Source organism: Podarcis bocagei (genome assembly GCF_964188305.1).
Source record: "Podarcis bocagei genome assembly, chromosome: 15".
Lineage (NCBI taxonomy): Eukaryota > Metazoa > Chordata > Lepidosauria > Squamata > Lacertidae > Podarcis > Podarcis bocagei.
Window position 1 is genome coordinate 2,645,238 of NC_138141.1, and position 18,330 is coordinate 2,663,567.

Here is an 18,330-nt window from a genome sequence, read left to right on the forward strand (position 1 = left end):
GTAGCCATAAATCTCATCACTTCCACGTGCTGCTTTGATTCTCTGCTGGATGGGAATGAGCCTGAGGCCTCATCAAAGGCTCAGGTCGTTAATCACGTCGGAGGCAATTCTGAAGGACTCGGCCGGAGGAAGATGAGCTTTATCAGCTTGGCCGGGCGGAGATCCCGACACTTACTTCAGTCCACAATGGACAGGAAACCTAGGAGATCTAAGTAGCAAAGCCACAAATCAAACAGATGCCATTTTATAATAGGTTTTAGATTGTGAAAAGGTATCTCAAAAGCATGTGCTTTCCTGACACTTCTTTGCTTCTGAAGATATGAGTTGTTATGAATAAAGAGCATAAAAATAACTTTTCTGGATTACAGCAAAGGTCCATCTACTCCACCATTTCATTTTCAACAGAAGCCAGCCAGACATCCCTGGAAGTTCACTAGGTCACCACCACATCAGTGCCCAAAGGTCAAAAGGTACACTGTATTGTCATGGAGGTTCCATGTAGCTTTCATAGCCATGGATTGGCTTACCTTCCATAAAACTGTTCAAATCCTTTTTTAAGGCATCTAAACAGCTGGCCATCACCATGTCTTGTGAGAGTGAGTTCTACAAATCAATGCTGCATTACAGAAATAAGTGGACTCAGAAATAGGACTCAGGCAACAATTCATGGCAGAATTATATTGCTGCTGCTGCTTCTTTTTCTTAAATTACAGGGGTGGTGGATTAGGGCAATGCTGCGGATGTAGTGTATCTTGATTTCAGTAAGTCCCCCAAAATATTATTGTGGAGTACTGTGTCCACTTCTGGCACCACAGTTTAAGAAGGATATTGACAAGCTGGAATATGTGCAGAGCAGAGTGACCAAGATGATGAAGGGTATGGAAACCAAGCATTATTTGGAACAGTTGAGGGAGTTGAGAATGTTTAGCTGTCACACAGAAGATGGAGGAAGCTTATTTTCTGCTGCTCCAGAGAATCAATGTATTCAGATTACAAAAAAGCAAATGCCATCGAAACATTAGGAAGAACATTTTGACAGTAAGAGCTGTTTGACAGTGGAACATATTATTTCAGAAGTTGGTGGACTCTCCTTCATTGGAGGTTTGCAAACAGAGGTTGGATGACCAGCTGTCAGCAGTGTTAGAAATTGGGATAACAACAACAACAACAAACAAACAAACAAACAATAATGATGATGATGATGTATTTATACCCCGCCCATCTGGCTGGGTTTCCCCTGCCACTCTGGGCTTGAAAAGCTATTCGCCACATGGCTCCTGGAACCTAAATTATGGGTGCAAAAAGGCTACTTGCCTTTCTTTCATTTTTTAAAAAAAGATATTTATTAAGGTTTCAACATATTACAAAATATGCAAAAAAAACGAAAAAAGAATTAAAGAGAAGAAAGAGAAGAAAAAATAGAAGAAAAAAGTAAAAATACAAGATAAAAACAATTAAAAAAACAGATTGGTCTTTCCATGTCTTATCTTTCATTTGCTTGTTTCCCCGACCTCCTCACACCTCCCTTTTTGTATTCAAGGTCAAATTAGTTAGTTCAGCAAATCCTTCCAATTTTGATTTTTCCACCTGGAAGCCAATTTTCTTGTCCAAATTATATGCCTCCATTATCTGATAATAATGAAGCCAATCTCGCACTTTATTTTTTAGTTTTTCAAAACTCTGCAATTTCAATCTGTCTCCCTCTTGTTCCAAAATTTCCCAATATTTCGGCCATTTGGCCTCCATATTGAGCTTTTTCAGAGCCTTCGCTTCCATCGGTGACAACCACCTTGGGGTTTTATTTTCAAGTAGGTCCTTATATCTTATCCAGACATTAAACAATGCTTTCCTGACAATATGGTTTTTAAATGCTTTATGTGCTTTGACCTTGTCATACCACAAATATGCATGCCATCCAAATACATTAAAACCTTCTAAATCCAAAATGTCTGTATTTTCAAGAAGCAGCCAATCTTTCAGCCAGCAAAAAGCTGCTGATTCATAATAAAGTTTAAGGTCTGGCAGGGCAAATCCACCTCTTTCCTTTGCATCCGTTAGTATTTTAAATTTTATTCTAGGCTTCTTGCCCTGCCAAACAAATCTAGAAATATCTCTCTGCCACTTCTTGAAGCAATCCATTTTATCCACAATTTGCAATGTTTGAAACAGAAACAACATTCTAGGCAATACATTCATTTTTATCGCAGCAATACGACCTAGCAGTGAAAGCTTCAAATTTGACCAGATTTCTTCACAGGCGGATGAAGCCTGTGACCGTGGGACTCGGCGGGCACCCTTAGCACCCCCCCAACCCGCAAAGAAACCCACTAACGGGCTCTGAAGCGAAGAGGGGGAAGTGGCGCGGTGCTGTGAGTCAATTGCTTTTTCTGTGGAGCGAAGCCGCATAGCTGTTGCCGGAGAGCGCTGCCTTTTTCCTGGGACAATTTGGCATGTAAAATAATCACCCGTGAGTACTTAACATTGAACAATTGGTCTGCAAATAAGAACTGGCGATTAGAAAGGAATTGGACTTAAAAATTCACCTTAATTTGGTACTGAAACGGGAAGGTCTAAACAGGAAGCCAGCCTTCCGTTTCCTTGTAGTCAGAAAAAAGCAAAGATAACGTACACTAGAGCTTAGAAAATCACTTTTAAAGGATTGGTTTTCACCATTTAAAATCGTTGAACCCCCCTTTGGTAGCAGGAGAAGAAGGGGGATCTTTTTTGGACTGTTTAAACCTGCAGAAGTGAGTTTAAAGTAAAGTAACTTTCCAAAGTCCTGACCCTGGAGCGGGGTGTCAGAATTGATGTTTTGAAGCTCACTGACCAGAGACAAATGTTTTTGACAGATAGTTAAAAGAAGAGTAACATTGTGATTCCACTGTTTCCTTTCGTATTTTAAAGGAACAAATATTGACAAAATATCTTAAAAAAGAAACTTTGTTGCTATTGTCTTTAAAAGAAAGAACATAATATGGTGCCATAATATTGATTATGTTTCTCATATTGTCAGACAAGTGTCTACCCGAGAGAAAGCCTGCTTGATCTTTATGAATCTCTTCCACTAATACTTTTTTTAGTCTTTTAGCCAAAATGTCTGCAAAAATTTTATAATCCACATTAAGCAGTGATATGGGGCGGTAGTTCTTGTTACGATATAGAAGCAATGCGGACGCGAGCTACTGCTAGCTTGAAAGCAAAACATAATGGGAATGTTGGGACTGTTCCGTGGGAAACAGAGGGACAGTCTATTCACAGTGCGAAGCACCAGAATTAGCTCAGAGTGTAATATGAGCTGTACAGGAAGTACAGGAGGAGTTTGTCTCTCGGCTGTTAGAGTTTGAAGAGAGCAGTCGTGTTTTCTGTAAGACAGAAATAAAGGCATGTAAATACGTTTCTGTCTATCTCTTTCCCCTGCCCGGGGGGGGGGCAGGAAAGAGGGGGGGTGTTCTCACGCCGAGAAGGATCGCCTATCGCGACCTAGCCTGTATCCTGCCGGGGAATGCAGACAGGGAGGTCAACTGGAGATCAAGCCGGGTGCCTGGAGAGTGGCCAGTTTCTCCTGATAAAGGCTTGATTCCCAACAGTTCTTAAGCTGTGTCTTTTCAGTCTCTGTTTTTGGTATAAGTGTGATATACGCTTCCTTCCACAACTCTGGTGCCCTTTTCCCATCCATTATTTCATTACAGACTTCCTTTAAAGGTTGTAGTAACCATTCTCTTAAGGATCTGTAATATCTAGAAGTCAGTCCATCCGGTCCTGGAGATTTACCTAATTGCATATTCTGAATGGCACCTTCTACCTCCTGTTCAGTTATTTTATAGTTCAGCATTAATTTATTTTCTTGAGATATTTTTTGTAATCCATTTATTTTCAAAAATCGGTCTAGGTCAATTTCTTTCTGTGGGCCTTGTGTATATAGTTGTTTAAAATACCTCTGGAAACAATTTCTAATCTGGACTGGGTTCTGTATGTTCTTTCCTTCCACTTCTAAATTTATAATAGTATTTAGTTTTTGTCTTTTTTTCATTTGCCAGGCCAACAATTTCCCACATTTATTAGCCGACTCAAATGTCTTTTGTCTCATTTGTTTAATTTTCCATTCTATCTCCTGATTCATCATTTTCATGTATTGTACTTGATATAGCTTTATTTCTCTCAAGATCTCTTGCGACTATGGTTTTGCTCTCAACTTCTTTTCACTTTCCTTTATTTTCTCCAAAATTTTATCCTTCTCATTTTGGATTCTCTTCTTTATTGCATTCTGTTGTATCAGGAACCCTCTCATAACCGCTTTGCTTGCGTCCCAGATTACTCTTTTTTCAACATTAGTGTTCATATTTATCTCGAAATAGTCTCTCAAGGTTTTTTGGGCCTTCTTAGTCACTTCTTCATCTCTAAATAAGGTGTCATTCATCCTCCATCTAAAAGAGCCAGTTGGTGTTAGTTTCATCTCCATCTTCACAGCAATATGGTTGGAGCAGGTTTTTGGACAAATTTCCACTTTTCTTATCTTTGGTGCCATTCCTCTAGTTACCCATATTTGGTCAATTCTTGTCCATGTCATTTTGGCTGCTACTTGCCTTTCTTTCAGTTCAGCTGCACTTCCTATTTATTTTTTCAAAATGCATGAACTATTACACAATTCACATCAGAGAAACATTATTAATATCCTTTTTTATAGCAATTCTTAACCCGACACCACAAACAGAAATGGGGCTCAGTCTCTACAATTCTTCCAGCTGATCGCTTTTTCCTACTTACAAACAACACCTCTATTACATCTTATAAATATAAAATCCAGTTCACATGTGTAGTCCTTCATATACATTTTTGTTCCAGACCTGGTGAGAGAGTTCATTACTTTCTTCTATTGTTCAGTTCCTTGCAGTGTTTATCTGGATGGTACAAGGTCACATTCCATTCCTTTCACTGTTTACAGACTGGCATACGAGCCGCAGCTCCAAATAACTCATAAGGTGCACTTCCAGGCTTCTATCATTAAATTCCCCTCTGGAGTTCTTTCTCAGCACCCAGTTAAGAGCAAGATCCTTTCTCAAATTCAGCCTCTTTTCTGCATCTGTTTGGCTACAGATCATCCCCCCCACTGCATTCCTCTGACAACACACCTGACCAGAAATGGTCGTAGATAAAATCCATTCAGCCTCAATCGAGGGATGGGCCATAGCAAAATCTTATTAAATTCCTTATTGAGCATAAATCAAAAGCCTTCCCCCTCTTTTTCAAAGTGTCAGACAGAGTAACAAAGCAACAGCTACACACGTCTCTTTCATTGTGCATGGGAGGACAAGAAAAGGAAAGACCATTTGAAAACCATTAGCAAGCACCACCTTGTCCTCCTCCTTCCTTTCTCAGCTGTTGTAAAGATTCTCAAGCTTCAGAAAAACATTCAAATACCTTCAAGAGAGCCAAGCCCAGTCCTTTTGGCAGCTGATTAATTGCAGCCCATTAGCATATGTTGGTCCAGGAGCGTGTCTTGATTAAAGCCAATTGTCCAAATTAAGGAGGAACCATCCGCAAATCATGCCGGTAACGGAGGCTCGTCCATGGCAGGGACACACTCCAGGTCGCTCTCACTCTGCCTTTCAAGTTGGCAGACACAGGATTGTGTGGCAGTGTGGGATGCAGTGAACTCCCCAGACCCCACTGAGGAGCATCACAAGGATTTAGGCCTCATAAATCCTCCCTTTCCGCTGCCTGAACTTCCTCGCAGGCCACAGAGGGCTGCAAAGAAGAACTGCCATTGACTCGTGACATAGCCAGAAACCAAATTTAACTGGCTCTTAGCACTGAAGGAAAGTAGAAGTTAAAGATACATCAGGAGTTGCCTTAGATCAGATGTGGGGAATGTTTGGCCCTCGAGACATTGGTGAACTGCACCTCTCATTAGCCGCAGCAAGCACAGTCAATGGCCAGGGATGATGGGAGCTGTAGTTCAGCAAACGTCTGGAGGACCAAACGTTACCCACAACTGCCTTAGACCATGCAAAACCACTTGTTTTGTCTGCTTTGTCTGCTTTGGCGGCAGGTCTCCGTAGTCCCAAGCAGAGAGGGAACTTCATATCATCAACTATATGATGTTTTTAATAGGAGATGCCAGCAATTCATCCTGTGAGCTCCTGCATGCAAAGCAGGTGCTTTATCACTGAGCTGCTCAAACTTGTTGATACATAAAACATAAAATCTGTTTGCTAGCATCAGGTTTTATGCAATGCAGGACCTTTGCATTGAACAATTTCCTCGCATTTTAGCTGATGCAACTGCTGTAATAATTTTATCCAAGCATTGGGAGCACAATTTTCTCTCTTGTTGCCAGTTTCTTGATATGCTGATAAAGGGTTCAGGGACATTATAGTTCCAAGCTGACCAGGGGAGATGTCAACTGATTGAGATGTTTCTGAGCAGCTTGTCTCAGAAAAGCCAATGGAAAGGGCCTTGCTGTCTCTATGGCACCATTTGCCACCATAGTGCCTTCCTAGCTGTGGCTGTAGCCCAAAACATGTCGAGAGCACCATGGTGGCATAGACTGTTCTATGTAATAGTCAAATTAATACAGTGGTACCTGCACAAGCTGTTATTTATGTCTTGTTTTTATCTGTATGGGCCTACGGCCGTAATAAATTATTATTATTATTATTATTATTATTATTATTATTATTATTATTATTACAGTGGTACCTCGGGTTAAGTACTTAATTCGTTCTGGAGGTCTGTTCTTAACCTGAAACTGTTCTTAACCTGAAGCACCACTTTAGCTAATGGGGCCTCCTGCTGCCGCCGCGCCGCCAGAGCACAATTTCTGTTCTCATCCTGAAGCAAAGTTCTTAACCCGAGGTACAGTGGTGCCCCGCAAGACGAAAAACTCGCTGGACGAAAGGGTTTTGCGTTTTTTGAGCTGCTTCGCAAGACGAATTTCCCTATGGGCTTGCTTCGCAAGACGAAAACGTCTTGCAAGTTTGTTTCCTTTTTCTTAACACCGTTAATACAGTTGCGACTTGACTTCGAGGAGCAACTGATAGAACGCGGTGTGGTAGCCTTTTTTGAGGTTTTTAAAGACTTTGGTGATTTTTGAAGCTTTTCCAAAACTTCTTTTGCAGCCATTTGGTAAGTTAAACTTTTAGAGACTTCCGGGTCAGCGCCATCGGTGAATGGCGGAGTTCCTCCGACTGGAGGAACTAGCTCCGTGAAAACTGGGTCTTCCCGCCGCGGCGAAGGCGGGGACCCGCTAGAAATCCCAGGCGGAGGAAGCCTGGGAACGTGGGGTTCGGCAGGGCACCAGAAGCGCCCCCCTACTCACCGGGAACCCCTTTTTGGGGCGCCGGATTGAAGCAGAGTGAGCGGCGTGGTGCTGCGAACTGATTGCTACTTTCACAGAGTGAAGCCACACAGCCATTGCCAGAGAGCGCTGACTTTTTCCTGTGGACAATTGGATTTAAAACAAGTACCCGTGAGTAGAAACGGAAAATTGGTTCAAGAAATATCTTAATTTGGCATCGAAGCGGGAAGGTTCAAAATAGGAAGTCTGCCTTCCGCTTTTTGTATATAGACTAAAGCAAAAACTTCGTAAGCTAAAGTCTGGAAAGCTGTCAAAAAAGTCTAAATTTCCTTCATTCAGAACTACTGAAACCCCCTTGGAAGCAGGAGAAAAGGGGGGGGTTGTTTAACCCCTGCAGGAGAGGGAACAAGAAGGATGAGTTTCCACCGTCTCTAACCTGGGAATGGGGTGTCAGAGATAGAAATAGTAGGTTCATTGACTGTGAATGGAACATTTTGACAGATAGTTAAAGAAGAGAAACAAGCTGATTCCAATGTTGCCTTTTGCATCTTAAAGAAACAAAATATCCGGAAAATATCTGAAAAACTAAAGTAATTTTCCTTTGTTGGACTTTCCTTAAAAAAATATATATGGATACAAATAGAAATTGTCTCCTCTAGAGGGAGCTTGTTAAATTGTTGCAGCAGTATACTTGAGGACTCAACAGCTGTGAGATTAAGACCGTGGGAACAGTCTTTTTCGACCTTGCCTAAAGATGAGCTGGGAGGAAGATTGGGTGCTTGCCTTATGCAAGACAAGTGCCCTGTTGGAACAGATGCATGAGAAGATGGACTTGATGAATGAAAAAATGGATTTGACTGTTGTGGTTAATAACTGTGGACAAACAGGGAACATTGATACAGAAATTATTCAGGGACCAACTCATGAAACAGTACTGACTGGGCAAGAACAGAAGATAATGGAGGAGGATGTGGTTGCACCTCAAATAATACAAATGAAGAGACCAGAGGCCCTACAGGAGCATAAGCTGCTGTCATTTAAGATTGAAGTTGGAATGGGCCAGGGGGAATCTGGTGTTGAGGAGGTTCCTAACTTTGGAGAGACCTTGAAATATGTTTTTAAATATTTTTTGGATTTTATCGAGGACTGTGGGGAGTGGGACTTTGGGGAATGGGTGGGTTTGATGAAGGGAGATGGAGACAATTCTGGGTTGGAACCCCCCAGAGAACTACTCCTTAATGAGAAAGGAAAGGAATTAAGAAAGAGACCAGCAAAAGACAAGGAAAAGGGCAAGTATAAACAAGAAGAAGAAATGCAGAAGGGACATGGAAGAGACTTAAGGGCCTCGGACATAAGGCTTCCAGGTTGATGGACTAGATGGATTGGACAGTAAGGACTGACACGATCCGAGACCAGGAAGATGAGACGTTGGATGAAGATTGGAAGAAAATTTATAAAGGAAACTTTTTATTTAGGGAATTGGCTAAAAATTAATGAATATTAGGGAAAATGTTGGAATGAAACTATATGACTCTAGCAGAAATGATATCAGGAGTTATGTATATTCGAAAACTAAGATTTAAGCTTTAAGGTATTTTAGCGTAAGATAAGGTTAAATAAATTAAGGCAATTTGAATAACAGAATATGGGGAAAGATGGTAAGGATTTGCTGAGCTAATTATTAAGTTAAATTGTCAAGATAAATTTTTTAACAAAAATTGAGAAAGATGGAAAGAATTTGCTGAAATAATTAATTAAACTAGAATACAAAAAGGGAGGTGTGAGGAGGTCAATGAAACAAGCAAATGGAAGTTATAGATATGTAATTTGGGATCTATGTTGTTTTCTTTTTTCTTTTGTTTTCCATTTTTATTTATTTTTTTGTTGTATTGTTGTTTCTTTTTGTGTTTTCTTTCTATGTATTACAGTGTTGTTTTTAATTTTTCTTTTTTCTTTATAATTTTGAAACTACTAATAAATATTATTATTTTTTAAAAAAAGGTAAGTTAAACTTTTAAAACTTTTTTGGGGGTTTTTGGATTTTGGGTTGGGGTGTTTGGAATTCAAGGACTTGGTTCTGGGTTTGAATTTCTGTGTGGTGGGTGGCTGGGTGCTTTTGAATTTTTTGGATATGAAGCACTGATTATTTTTGGGGGGGGGTTGCGAAGGTAGGAGCTCTGCTGCCATGGGACCCAAGAAGACTGCTGCTGCAGAGGCCGGCGAGGGGAAGAAGGCGAAGGTTACGCTGGAAAAGAAGAAGGAGATCATCCGGAAGCACGACGGTGGAATGCGTGTGACAGACCTCGCCAGGGAGTATGGGAGGAATCCATCAACCATCGGGACCATCCTGAAGATGAGGGAGAATATCCTTGCGACTGATGCAGCCAAGGGAGTCACCAGGATCATGAAGAACCACCCAGCTGTTCTGGAGGAGGTGGAGAAGTTGCTGCTCATCTGGTTAGAAGAGAAGCAGCGTGCAGCGGACACAGTGACTGAGGCCGTCATTTGTGAGAAGCCCAAGGCCTTGCACGCAGACCTCGTCTGGGAACAGCCAGGAACCTCAGGCGAGCCAGAAGTCTTCAAGGCAAGCAGAGGCTGGTTTGACCAGTTCAAGACAAGATCTGGAATCCACAGCGTGGTCAGGCATGGAGAGGCTGCCAGTTCTGATGTTTCTGCGGCTGAAGACTTTGCAGCGGAGTTCCTGGAGGTTGTGAGGACGGAGGGCTACGTTCCACAGCAGGTCTTCAACTGCGACGAGACCGGGCTGTTTTGGAAGAGGATGCCCAAAAGGACTTTCATCACACAGGAGGAGGCCAAGTTGCCTGGCCACAAGCCCATGAAGGACCGTCTGACCCTGCTCTTCTGTGCCAACGCAAGCGGCGACCTGAAGATCAAGCCCCTGCTGGTGTACCACTCGGAGAACCCACGGGCCTTCAAGAAACACAAGGTCGACAAGGAGCAGCTGAGTGTCATGTGGCGATCCAACAGTAAGGCTTGGGTCACACGTGTGCTGTTTGTGGACTGGGTCAATCTTGCTTTTGGCCCTGCTGTCAAACAGTACCTGCTGGACAACGACCTGCCGCTGAAGGCTTTGCTTCTGATGGACAATGCTCCTGCTCATCCTAAAGGCCTTGAGGAGGACTTGTTGGAGGAGTTCAGCTTCATCAGCATCATGTTCCTGCCGCCTAACACCACGCCACTGCTCCAGCCGATGGATCAGCAGGTCATCGCCAATTTCAAAAAACTCTACACCAAGGAGCTTTTCAAGCGATGCTTCGAGGTGACTAATTGCACCACCACCACCCTGTGGGAATTCTGGAAGGACCACTTCGACATCATCACCTGCTTGAAGATGATCACCACGGCCTGGAACGGGATCAGCCAGAGAAATCTGAATTGCGCTTGGCGCAGCCTGTGGCCGGACTGTGTGGCACCAAGTGACTCTGATGCACCAGAGTCAACAGTGGTGCAGGACATTGTTGCCTTGGGGAGGACCATGGGCCTGGAGGTCACGGAGGAGGACATCAGCGAGCTGGTGGAGGAGCACGACCACGAGCTGACCACCCAGGAGCTGGTCGAACTGCAGGCAGAGGCTGAGCAGGAGCAGGCCTCGCTGGAAGAGGAGGAAGCAACTGAGGAACGGCTGTCCTCCAAAGAACTGAGGGACATTTGCCTGAAGTGAAAGGATGTGCAGGCTTTTGCACAGCGGCACCACCCTGACAAGCATGTGGCACGTGACCTTGTGAACACTTTTGATACGAGGGTCATGTCGCCTTTCAGGGAGGTGCTGAAAAGGCGGATGAAGCAGCACACCATGGACAGGTTCTTCAACAAGAAGCAAAGAGTGGAAGAGGAACCTTCTTCGAGTTGTCCCCCAGAGTCTTAGAAAATGTACTGTACACTTTGTTGATTTTTAAATGTTTTTCTGTCATGTTTAGAAACTTAATTTATTGTTTCTTTAATTTTTGAAATGCTCTTTACAGTATGTGTGACTTTAAAGAGCACTTAATAAACTCTTGTTGTACTAAATTTGGCTTTGTTTGGACTTTTTTTGACCATAGGAACGCATTAATTGAATTTCAATGCATTCCTATGGGATTTCGTGCTTCGCAAGACGAAAAATTCGCTAGACGAAAAAACTCGCGGAACAAATTAATTTTGTCTTGCGAGGCACCACTGTACTATTTCTGGGTTAGCAGAGTCTGTAACCTGAAGCGTATGTAACCTGAAGCGTATGTAACCCGAGGTACCACCGTATGTTGTAGCTGGACTTCCTTGTGCCCATGGCCCCTCCTCCATTCAAAGTGGGAACAGAAAAGCTGCCCCTCTGGAACTCTGAGACCTGCTACCACAGCCTTTTCACAACAGGTCATTAGGATGAGGGTTGGTGGAGAAGTAACAACGAAATCTTCATGTTACCTTTCTCTCACCCCATCTCCCAAAATGCCTCAAGAAAGCAGCTTGGAGACTTTCACCCATGTAATATTTCTTTGCATCCCAAGGCATTAGTGTCAATGGTTAAGTAGATGCTCCACAGATGAAGGATAAGGAATGCTAGTCTGTACAAAGGATTACCTTGCCAGAACAGAGACAAAGCCAGCGTCCGCTGTCACCCCAGCATTCAGGGACACTTGCATTAAAGACAGGTAAATGCAGGTTAATTCAGAGATAACCATCATGACCCACAACAGTTTGCATTGCACAAAAGATATCCTGCTGAGAAAAGGCTATGCTATGGCCAGCTGCAAAAAACCAACCAACCAAACTAACAAAAAGCAGCACTTCAGGAAATTCAGACTTGCCAGAAAGCGAAAATGCATTTGTGAGTGTGTTTTAAAATACCTTTTAAAGCTAATGCTCTGCAGCCCAAATTAATTCATGCCTGGGCACTAAGCATTTCAGCTTCCTCCAATAAGCCTTCCTTTGGAAATGGTTATATTCAGCAATACGAACCACTCCCCCTTCTCCATCTGCTCAGATAAGATGAACAAACAAGCCATTGCTGAAGGAAGGAAGGAAGCATGTTCAGCCATCTCCTAGGAAAACCATGCCAGAGCGAGGAGAGCCCCTCCTCCTGACACACAAGAGTAAAGAAAAGGGGGGGACACACAGATCCCAGATACCAAAATAATCCACTCTGTATTGAGACTCCCCCTCACTCATAGGAACTGAGTGGTGGTCAAAGACAGAAGCAAATTCAGCTCACTCATGTTTTCCCCTCCCACACACACAAACACCATATTAAAAACTGGGACCAGTTAATATGCTGGCTTGAGTCATCAGCCATATGATCAAAGACTGGATCTAAAAAAGGGGGAATTGGTTTACTCACTGTCTTGGGTACAATCTGTTTCTTAGGCTGCCCAATCTTGAACGGAATCCTGGATTGGGGAGGGAGAGAAAAGCAGCAGGAATAAGTACTTATGTAAACAAGCAAGGATAGCAGCTATCAGATAATATGCCACATCAAGGAACGAAATCTTCCTCCTCAAGTCACTTTTTGAGGGAGGAAGTGCCACAGGTCACAAAGCAAGAGGTAAAAACAGAGTCACTGATTTCTTTGTACCATGCATCAATTTCCCCCCTCACCACTGACAAGCCAGTCCTTGCTGTGAGTAGATAAAAAGGACCCTTGACCATTAGGTCCAGTCGTGACCAACTCTGGGGTTGCAGTGCTCATCTCGCTTTATTGACCGAGGGAGCTGGCGTACAGCTTCCGGGTCATGTGGCCAGCATAACTAAGCCGCTTCTGATGAACCAGAGCAGTGCACGGAAATGCCGTTTACCTTCCCGCTGGAGTGGTACCTATTTATCTACTTGCACTTTGATGTGCTTTCAAACTGCTAGGTTGGCAGGAGCAGGGACCGAGCAACGGGAGCTCACCCCATCACGGGGATTTGAACCACCAACCTTCTGATTGGCAAGTCCTAGGCTCTGTGGTTTAACCCACAGCGCTACCTGCATCCCTTTGTGAGTGGATAGGGGTAGCCTAATACAGTGGTGCCTCGCAAGACAAAATTAATTCGTTCCGCAAGTTTTTTCTTCTTGCGAGTTTTTCGTCTTGCGATGCACGGTTTCCCATAGGAATGCATTGAAAATAAATTAATGCGTTCCTAGGGAAACCGCCTTCAGACCAGGTCCGGGGACAGTCTGTCCCCCGACCTCTTCTGAAGGCTGGGGGGGGGGGGACAAGGGCTTTTCTTCCCACCCCCAGCATTTTAAAAAACCCCGGGACAGCGGAGGACTTCTCCGCTGTCCGGGGCGATCTTAAAATGCTGGCGGGCGGCATTTTAATATCGCCCGGGACAGCGGAGGACTTCTCCGCTGTCCGGGGCGATGTAAAAGCCCCTGGGAAGGCAGGCAGGGGGGACAAAGACTTTTGCCCCCCGCCAGCCTTCAGAAGAGGTCCTGGACCTCTTCTGAAGGCGGGCGGGGGGCAAAAGTCTTTGCCCCCCCGCCTGCCTTCAAAAGCCCTCCGGGACAGCGGAGAAACGCGCTGCCTTTCTCCGCTCTCCCGGGAAGGCAGGCAGGGGGGAGCAAAGACTTTCGCCCCTCGCCCGCCTTCAGAAGAGGTCCTGGACCTCTTCTGAAGGCGGGCGGGGAGCGAAAGTCTTTGCTCCCCCCCCGCCTGCCTTCAAAAGCCGTCCGCGATAGCGGGAAGCTCTTCCCTGCTATCCCGGACTGCTTTTAAAATGCTGGCGGTGGGGAGCAAAGCCTTTCGGCCCCCGCCGGCCTTCCTGGACCTCTTCTGAAGGCCGGAGGGGGGGAAAGGCTTTGCTCCCCACCACCAGCATTTAAAACAGGTCCCCGGAGATTTCCCTATGGGCTTTCGTCTTGCGAAGCAAGCCCATAGGGAAATTCGTCTTGCGAAGCGCCTCCAAAACAGAAAACCCTTTCGTCTTGCGGGTTTTCCGTCTTGCGAGGCATTCGTCTTGCGGGGTACCACTGTAACATAAATATGAATGCTGCAGGCCAGAGGCATTTTTGGCAGACTAAGTTTCTAAACAATTTAAGTTGAAAAGCAAATTGCAAGAGTAAAGAAATAAAACTAACACAAATGTTTTGATAGGGAAGGAAACAGTGAGGAAAATAAAAATGCAATGTATCTTTAAAAAAAGGAAAGAAACTCGAAAGCTGTGAATAGCTACAAGTAGATTTTTTGGATGCAGCAGTGTTTCATCAGACATATGACAATCTTACAAGGTAGGTGATCCAGTTTCATCTCCCAATAAGTTACCTGCAAGGTAAAGACAGCTTCCCATAGTGGAGTCTAGAGTGCTCCTTCAATCTCAAATTCCTCCAGCAAATACAGTGGTACCTCTGGTTACGAACTTAATTCGTTCCGGAGGTCCGTTCTTAACCTGAAACCATTCTTAACCTGAGGTACCACTTCAGCTAATGGGGCCTCCCACTGCCACTGCCGCGCCATTTCTGTTCTCATCCTGAGGTAAAGTTCTTAACTCAAGGTACTACTTCCGGGTTAGTAGAATCTGTAACCCGAGGGGTTTGTAACCCAAGGTACCACTGTACAGTGCTTTGGCAAGAGGCCAAGATACCAATTTGCTGAGCTGCACCATGTCAGATGCCAGCACACCAAACATTTTCTTTTTTACATTTATATCCCACCTGCTCTCTCAGAAGTTCAAGGTGCGCACATGGTTCTCCCTCCAATGCTCCAACATCAATTGTGACAAACCTTATAACTGCCTTAAAATCTTGCAATGCAGGGGACTGAGTATGTGCATTATAGACACATCTTCATATGGATTAACCTAGTTATTTGTCCGTATGCAAGTACCCCACTGTTGACAGTAACTAACTGAATTGATATGATGCCACAAAGGCTCAAAAAGATTCTAAATACTTTCGGGAAGGGGCAAACTAGACCACGTGCTTTAAAAACACTTGTTCTGAACATGTGTGACTGCCTAGACTGAGCCTATTTGAGCCTATTACTAATCCACCTAGCCCAATATTGTTTTTGTTCAACTGAGATGCCAGAGACAGAACCTGTGTGTGTGTGTGCATAGCATGTGCTTGATAACTGCATTATGAAAAAAGTCTCAAACTTGCCTAAAGATAGGAAGGGGCTTTGGAAAGCCTGGGAGCTGTATGCCTAAGAAAGCCAAAGAAGGGTAAGGAATACACACAGACGGGTTCAAATTAACCCACCAAGTGTTTGGTTGAGGATTCCTGTATACAGCCTCTGTTTCATTGCTACAGAGACAGAGATGGAAAACTGCCAACATTTGTTTTTGGCAAGCTATCCATGCTTTTAATAGTTCTATAGAAGGGGCAACTGCAACTGAAAACAGCCTTTTCCATCACCTAGTTAAACCACTTTCGCCAACAGTCTTCAGAGCAATTAATAAAGGTATAAAATGAAGTGCAATGACAAGAGAAGCTACACCTCCTTAGAGTCTCCTTTCTTCACAACATTAAACATAAATGCACTTTTTAAGAAATCTAACATATCTAGTCAGGGGCCCAGATTCTTCTTTTTCTATGTAAGCTGTAGCCAACAACCCATATGTACGTGTTATGTACTGGTTTATACTGTACTGCTATTTGTATACAAAAATTAAATAAAACATTTTTGGAGGGGATACACATATGCACACCGACTCACACAAGTAGGTATGCAAAGGCTTTGCTATGCACTCCCCATTCTAAGATACCAATGTTAATGTTACCTACATCAGTACAACCTAGCTGATTGAGCCAAGACCCGCTTACTTCCATTAAACACAGATAGAAAAGCTACATCCAGTCCAATCTTATACACATTTACTCAGAAGTAAATCTCAGAGGGTTCGATGGGGCTTCTAAGTGAATAGAATCACAATCTTAGTTATTCAAGTGTAAAAATGGGGCTGGGGTGGGGTGGGGTGGGGTGGGGTGGGGTGGGTGGCTGATGAGCACAGGAACCAAGGAAGTTGTCTTATATTGTTGTGAACTACCCTATGATCTTTGGATGAAAGGCAGTATACAAATTTAATAAATAATAATCGGACCATTGGTCCATCTAGAGCAGTCATGCCTATTCTCAGTGGCAGCATCTCTCCAAGGTTTTTGGCAGGGAGTGTCTACCAGCCCTATCTGGAGAGGCCAGATATTGAACCCGGGATCTTTTGTATGCAAAATGTGCTCTGGCACTGAACTACAGCCCTTCCTCTGTGCAAAATAGGAGACATGGAGAAACTGAAAGAAGGTGGAAAGATTGTATTTGGCTTAGAAAGGAGACTTTCTGTTCCAGTGGTTTGGAAAGCAGGGGGGAGTTTGTCTACTCTTAATGTGCTTATTTATTCATGTTGGCATCCCCTAGAATCACAGAGTTGGCAAGGACCTTGAGGGTCATCTAGTCCAACCCCCTGCAATGCAGGAATCTCAGCTCAAGCGTCCATGGCAGGTGGCCACCCGAAACTCTCCAAGGACGGAGAGTCTACCACCTCCCGAGGGAATCCATTCCACTGTCTAACAGCAATTACTGTACGGTCAGAAGTTGTTCCTAATGTTTAGTGAGATTCTCCTTTCTAATAGCCACTGTTATGGGTCCTCCCCTCCAGAGCAGGAGAAAACAAGCTCGCTCCATCTTCCATGTGGCAACCCTTTAGATATTTGAACTTGGCTCTCACATCTCCTCTCCACCTCCTCTTTCCCAGGCAAACATACCCAACTCCCTCAATCATTCCTCACAAGGCTTGGCTTCCAGACCCTTTGGTCATCTTGGTTTCTTTCCTACAAGAATCTCAAATAAGTGTTTTATCCTTGCAAAAGCCCTGCATGGCAGCCTTGGCAAGGCTGAGAAAAAGTGACTTATGCAAGGATGATCACCAAAGCCCTGAACAGCCATGAACCTGGGGTATCCACATGATCCAAACACAAAGCTACCTGCCAGGGACTCTCTTGGCTGTAGGCGCCATTCCACAAATACCACACCACAGGAGACAACACTCAGTACTTGAGTACCATATAATCTTGGCTGGATGGAAGGGGGGGTGGTAAGAAGAAATGCCTCAGGTCCTTCTTTTTCTCTCTCTCTCTTTCTCAGGCAAGTTGCCACCATTGTTTTCTAACCAAGTGTATAATTTTGCCACCAGTAATGAACTTGGCCTGCAAACCATACCATTCTGAACTGAGCATGGAGCTCAAGTCAGCCTTAGTCACAAATGTATAAATTTAATTTCTGAAGTGCTTCCTGTTTATTGCTCTACAGCAAAGCTGATGTAATTTTAGTCTATTAACCCTTTCTAGCTTTACTGGTACCCTTAACAGTGATGAATCACACGTCTTCTATAAACAAGCAATTGTCTGGCATATAATTATGCTGTCAATAGCAACTGGTGTGCCTTGGAAGAAAAATGAAGTCAATAAGCCCCCCCCCCCCGCCACATAGGCAAAAACATGAAATTGAGGTAGTTTCATTGTTATTCTTACAGACACCTGCCAGTTAACTTAAAATAGTATGGTAAAGCCTGCCTGTTTTCTGGAATTCCTCACCCACGGGATTACACTGTGTACCTCATGGTGGAATTCATGAGAATAGCTTGTGTTTTTATTTATTTTTTAAAAATTAAATTCTCAACCCTTGTGGTTTTAGAGCAAACAGGATCCTTTGGCCCACATGACAAATTTCCTCCCCACAGGAGGAAAACTCCATTCCCCCCCCTCGCTCTTTGAAGATGTTCTGTGGAGAAGAGGATGCCTCAAAACAGCTATGATGGGAGTTGGGAGTCCAAAACATTTACAGGACACCAGATTGAGGAAGGTTCATGTACAGCATTAAAGGGTAGCAGACAGTTAGAGAGCAACTACTACTACTACTACTACTACTACTACTACTACTACTACAAAAGAACATTTGCCTTTAGCTAGAATGTGAACATTTGTGGAGTGCTGCCACAGAGAAGACCCACTCACCAGTAAGATATTTACCTTACTTCTGTAGGACAGGGAAAATGAGAGAAGGTGCTGAGAAGATTATCTCAGTTCCTGGGCAGGTTAATCATGGCCCTTATTATTTGCTGTGGTTG

General features: G+C 43.8%; 1 protein-coding gene across 5 annotated transcripts in view; it reads right to left on the reverse strand.

Annotated features, from left to right (window-relative positions):
• Positions 1-18,330, reverse strand: part of BIN3 (bridging integrator 3) — a 148,147-nt gene that overhangs the window by 82,917 nt on the left and 46,900 nt on the right. For 4 of the 5 annotated variants that reach the window (XM_081171465.1, XM_081171469.1, XM_081171467.1 and 1 more), the window contains one exon: positions 12,630-12,678. The exons of the other annotated variant lie outside the window; for it this stretch is intronic. In XM_081171465.1, coding sequence (XP_081027591.1) covers positions 12,630-12,678 — 49 coding nt within the window. The remainder of the gene's footprint in view (positions 1-12,629; positions 12,679-18,330) is intronic. 5 annotated transcript variants of the gene reach the window in all.